This window comes from Anastrepha ludens, chromosome 6, assembly GCF_028408465.1.
Source record: "Anastrepha ludens isolate Willacy chromosome 6, idAnaLude1.1, whole genome shotgun sequence".
NCBI lineage: Eukaryota > Metazoa > Arthropoda > Insecta > Diptera > Tephritidae > Anastrepha > Anastrepha ludens.
In genome coordinates, this window is record NC_071502.1 from 113,675,953 (window position 1) to 113,680,934 (window position 4,982).

The window sequence follows — 4,982 nt, forward strand, 5'->3', positions numbered from 1 at the left end:
CATTTAGTGAAGTTTGGCACACAGCGAACAAACAAATAAACAGCAATTTCTGAAAACATTTTCCTTTTGGTTTAAGTTTTTTAATAATAATGACAATTACTAATAAACTTGATTAATGCAGATAGCAAATACTTCAAAGTCTTTTAGCAAGAAAACAATACTCCAGACGGTTGAGTTATTCTCGATTTTTTGCAGTTCGAAATTAATAATTTGGTTTCTTAACAAAATCTGACTTGTAAGCACGCCCCCTTTGAGAGAGAAAAAAGCCTTCTAGGAGAGACTAGCTGTAAAATATCTACGGTGCATTCCATATTTTTATTAGATCTTGAGATTCTGCATTTTCCGAAATAAATGAAAATTATAAGGCACCTGGTCGTTTAATTCATGGATTGATAAAAAATGTCTCATTCATAGTTTAGTAAACACAGCCTTTGACATAAGGCTCATCTGGGTACCTGGCTATTGCCACATATCGAGAAACTGCGAAATGGACATGAGGCCAGAAAAGGGATCTGTGGAGTAGTTTGCCCCCGAAAAGATAGAATTGGGATTCCCTTCACAAACTGCACTCTACTCCTGGAATGATGAGCTTCGCTCAACTCAGCGAGCGCTGGGCAAGTACACAAACTTGTAAGGCGTCAAAATCCTTCTGGTCACGTCTGAATCGGAGGCGTTCAAGGGATTTTCTGAGGATTGCAAAATCTCAGCTCTCAAGCCTAATGGTTGGCCACTAAACGCGAGGTATGCATGCCGTGAGACTTGGAATTACGGCTAGTTCTTTTTGCATCAGCTGAATGGAGAATAAAGTGAAATTATCTCAGTACCTTTTTCTTAGCTGCCTTGCTCTCACGGCACTACGATTTAAGCATCTTGGTTCCCACTTCTTTCATCCGTCTGCTAATACAGCAGACCTTGATATCAAAAATCTGATGAACTTCATCAGCAGCATAAAGCTGCTATCAGTCACCGTTCGTAATCGACAAACAACCAACCCCTCTTCCTTTTTTATATGGGCAAAATGCGCTACATCGGCAAGAAAAAATTATAGAAATCAACAGAATTTTCTAACAGCATCGAACTTTCACTTTATTGTATTTTTTCTAAAAAATCTGAATAAAAACAACAAATTTCTGGTGAAAATTATTAGTTAAAACTGAAAAATTTTGAAACAGTTTTGAAAGTGAGCCCTGTAATTTTTCAAATTTACGTATACTTGTCCAAAGTCTTATTCTTATTCCCAAGTTTGGGCAAAAAGCGACATTGAGAAAGCCGAGGTCTTTGCGGAACATCTTGAAAAGATATTTCAACCCCACGAAAGATATAAGCTTCACCCCACCTCCAGCGGTTCAAGAATTTTGCGAAATTGAACTATTTACACCAGAGGAAGTATCATCACAAATATCTAAATTGAAGCCAAAGAAGAGTCCCGGTTTTGACCTTATAACTTCGGCTGTTCTTAAAAACCTAACATACAAGGCATTAATTAAACTAACAACGATTATAAATGCGTGCATCAGCCTAAAGCAGGAGGAACTATTTGTCTTGCGCCTAAAAAAAATTATTTCACTCAAGCAACTAATTCCAACACATCACTTTGGCTTCAGAGAAAAACACTCGACGATAGACCAAGTTCATCGAATAGTTCGCACAATAGAAAGGTCTCTGGAAAAAAATAACATCTGCTCTGCGATTTTCCTAGATGCAGCTTAGGCTTTTAATAAAGTCTGGCATGAGGGGCTGATCTATAAACTTAAGACATTACTTCCGATGCAATTTTCCGAATTATTGACTTCTTATATATATTATATTGAAGAAGGCAGCATACTTGGACCTGTATCGTACTGTATCAACGTTTTCAAAACAAGGTAATCCAGGACATCGTAAAAGCCCCCTGGTATATACGGAATGACGACCTACATAGAGACCTACAGTTGCATACAGTCAATGAAATGATAAATCTCTACGCTGTCAAGCATTCCAGTAGGATTGAGCAACACATCAATGCTGAAGCCTCATCTCTTTGCGATGAAGCAATATATTGCATAGTAGGAGGCTGAAGAGGACGAAACCACTGGACCTAGTGGTTATTAATAAGTAGATTCATAAATTCACAAACTAAAATTGCTTTAGGTGTAATAACATGAAATTTTTCGATTTATTTATAACATTTCAATAAAAAAAAAAAGTTTATATGTATGTATGTGTGCACACTGTGCTCGAATAATTGGCCCCTATTATGAGCAACATTCGATCTTCGACTGTAGTCGAAAGTGCTGATCGAACGAATTTTCATTTGGTATTATGGTGCTCATTCGTTGAAGAATAGGACTATTGTGAATTTCGATCGCTCGACGCATTTACAATAGATAATTTTTCTCAGCTGATACAGCAAATCAAAATAAAAGAAAAACCGATTGTGTTGAAATTCTTTGCTAACATTATTTTTAAAAGGTAAAAAAAGTATTTTTTGGGAAAATGAGTACAACGGAGTTGTGGTTCGACGATTCATCGGACGATGAAAGATTAGTGGAACTAGCTAGAAGTAGGAAACAGTTGAGGGACGCATCCTACCACCTAGAAATGGCTTCCACTGAGTAAATTTAGAGCTTTCAAAATGTGTTGACGTACTTAATATTACAGAAATTTCCTTACAGATTTTTAAAGAACTTTAGATTATCTAAAGAGCCGTTTGTGAACCTACTGTCCAGTACAGAAAACCAGTTGCAGCAGTGCACCCGAGCCAAATTGATTCCAAATATTTTAAGGCTAGCCATAGTTCTGCGAGTTTGTGCTCAGGGATCGTACCAATTGAGTATTGGTAATGAAGGTATGCTAGGACTTGCTCAACCCAATGTGTACGATGATGCTGAAGATATTGAAGTGGAGTCAAATAACGGAGAATTAGAAAACATAAGAAATGAAATTTTGAGATTATAGAAAAATCTAAAAAGTATTAAATAGAAACCTTTACACCACACTTTCTGTTTTATTTTTGTTATAAATTTTCTTTATTCAATTATTCGTCATTCGAAAAAAATATGAAAATGTATTTCTATAAACATCACAAAAAAAAACCATTATTAAGCTTAATCCATTTTGCTGCCGTTCTCACTGGTGGTCCCAAGCAATTCAGCTCCGTTGTAAATTCCTCCCATTTTTTTGCTGCTTGAAGTTTGGTGCAAATCCCTTTTGCGAATTGTGGATTCGCCTTTCTAATTGTTGTTTGGTACTCACGACTTTCGCCCTGCATAATATTAACAAAATTAGTATATATTTATTATTTGGTTACTATAAAACCATAAATAATCGCAAACAACTTACACTTTAACAAGTTTTCCCACTATACGCTACACGATCGAAAGCAAAATTGCATTCGACTCTAAATTCGGTAAACAACGAAAATTTCGATAGGGTTGCACCGCTCATAATACCAAATTGACATTCGATTTTCGATCTTCGACAACCAGCGAATATCGAAGATCGAATACAACTCATAATAGGGGCCACTAAGTTACCTTATCTTTTTTCAAGCCGCCGTAGCCGAATGGGTTGGTGCGTGCCTACCATTCGGAATTCACAGAGTGAACGTAGGTTCGAATCTCGGGGAAAACACCAAAATTAAGAAAAACATTTTTCTAATAGCGGTCGCCCCTCGGCAGGCCATGGCAAACCTCTGAGTGCATTTCTGCCATGAAAAAGCTCCTCACAAAAGTATCCGCCGTTCGGAGTCGGCTTGAAACTCATAAGTCAACTCAAACATCAAGACGCACACCACAAATAGGAGGAGGAGCTCGGCCAAACACCCAAAAAGAGTGTACGCGCCAATTATATATATATATAGATATATATACATATATCTTTTTTCAAACCTCGCAAAATTTTCCTTGATAAATTTCTTTCGTTAACTTCTTACAAAAATATAGTTCATTACACAGCAAAAACCTTAGAAATCAACGGTCTTGTAAAAATTCATAAAAATGTATGAATGTTCAAAAATTGCCATCAAAATTTTCAACTTTTTAATCAGCATTTTGAAAAAATTTCTTGACTCGTAGTTTTATAGCGCATCTAACTATAGTTTTTTGATATTTCTTCCATTTGAAATACCTCGGAAAAGATGCTTTACCTGGAACTACGATTTATAAGGTTTTTATTGTATTGTACAATGAACAATTTTTTTATAAAAACTTAGCGAAAACGAAAGTTGACGCGAGAAATATTGCGAATATTGTAAAAAGATTAAGCGACTTTGTGTTGTGAACACAATTGTGCCTATTTATAAGTATTTATGTCGCCATATTCCAACCAAAAAGCACCACATTACTCATACGCCCAGTGGACCTACAACAGGGCTCAGCACGGCACGACCACCACAAAAGCACAATCCATTTTATCAAACATTTCATACAGGTGAAAAGCAAGGAAGTTAGACATTGCTGTGTCAACAGAGTAATGAAAGAGTGCGCACAGGTGACGACTGACTGACTGGTTGGCTGTCAAATGGCAACGACAGTTGCCTATGGAATTCTCACAGGAGCGCACTGAGCCAAGACAAATTAGTTGCAAATAAGGAGGAAGGGAAAGAAAAAGGGAGATAAGAAGTATGAGAAAAGAATGATGAGATCAACGCAAAATGACAGCGAAACAATGCGGAAGCGCCTAACAAGGTTGTCACGCTACTCCAGACAAAAACCAAAATCCAAAAAAAAAAAAAAACAAAACGAAGTTGTTTCTGCTGCACGCACAGGGGACACTGGTGCGCATAGGTAAAGCTAGATGAATGGGAGAAACACGAGCTATCGGATGTCGCATGTGTCACGCTGTGCTTATGCTACGGATTACTGTGCCGCTTGCAGTCGGCTATGATTATTTGCTGAAGCTTCGATTGTTGGCTGGAGACAAAGATAAGTAGAATTTTGTTTTTGAGTTGGAAGAGGAAATTTTTATCTTTTGCTATTTCTACTGTCTGCATGAGTATTTCG

The 4,982-nt window shown here is 37.1% G+C and overlaps 1 protein-coding gene across 1 annotated transcript; it reads left to right on the forward strand.

The window, feature by feature from the left end:
• Positions 1-2,244: 2,244 nt before the first annotated feature.
• On the forward strand, positions 2,245-4,430 carry LOC128867248 (uncharacterized). Its single transcript, XM_054108351.1, has 3 exons — positions 2,245-2,594; positions 2,655-2,784; positions 4,314-4,430. Exons 1-3 carry the CDS (start codon positions 2,476-2,478, stop codon positions 4,428-4,430), a joined length of 366 nt encoding a protein of 121 aa, XP_053964326.1. The 5' UTR covers positions 2,245-2,475.
• Positions 4,431-4,982: the final 552 nt, after the last annotated feature.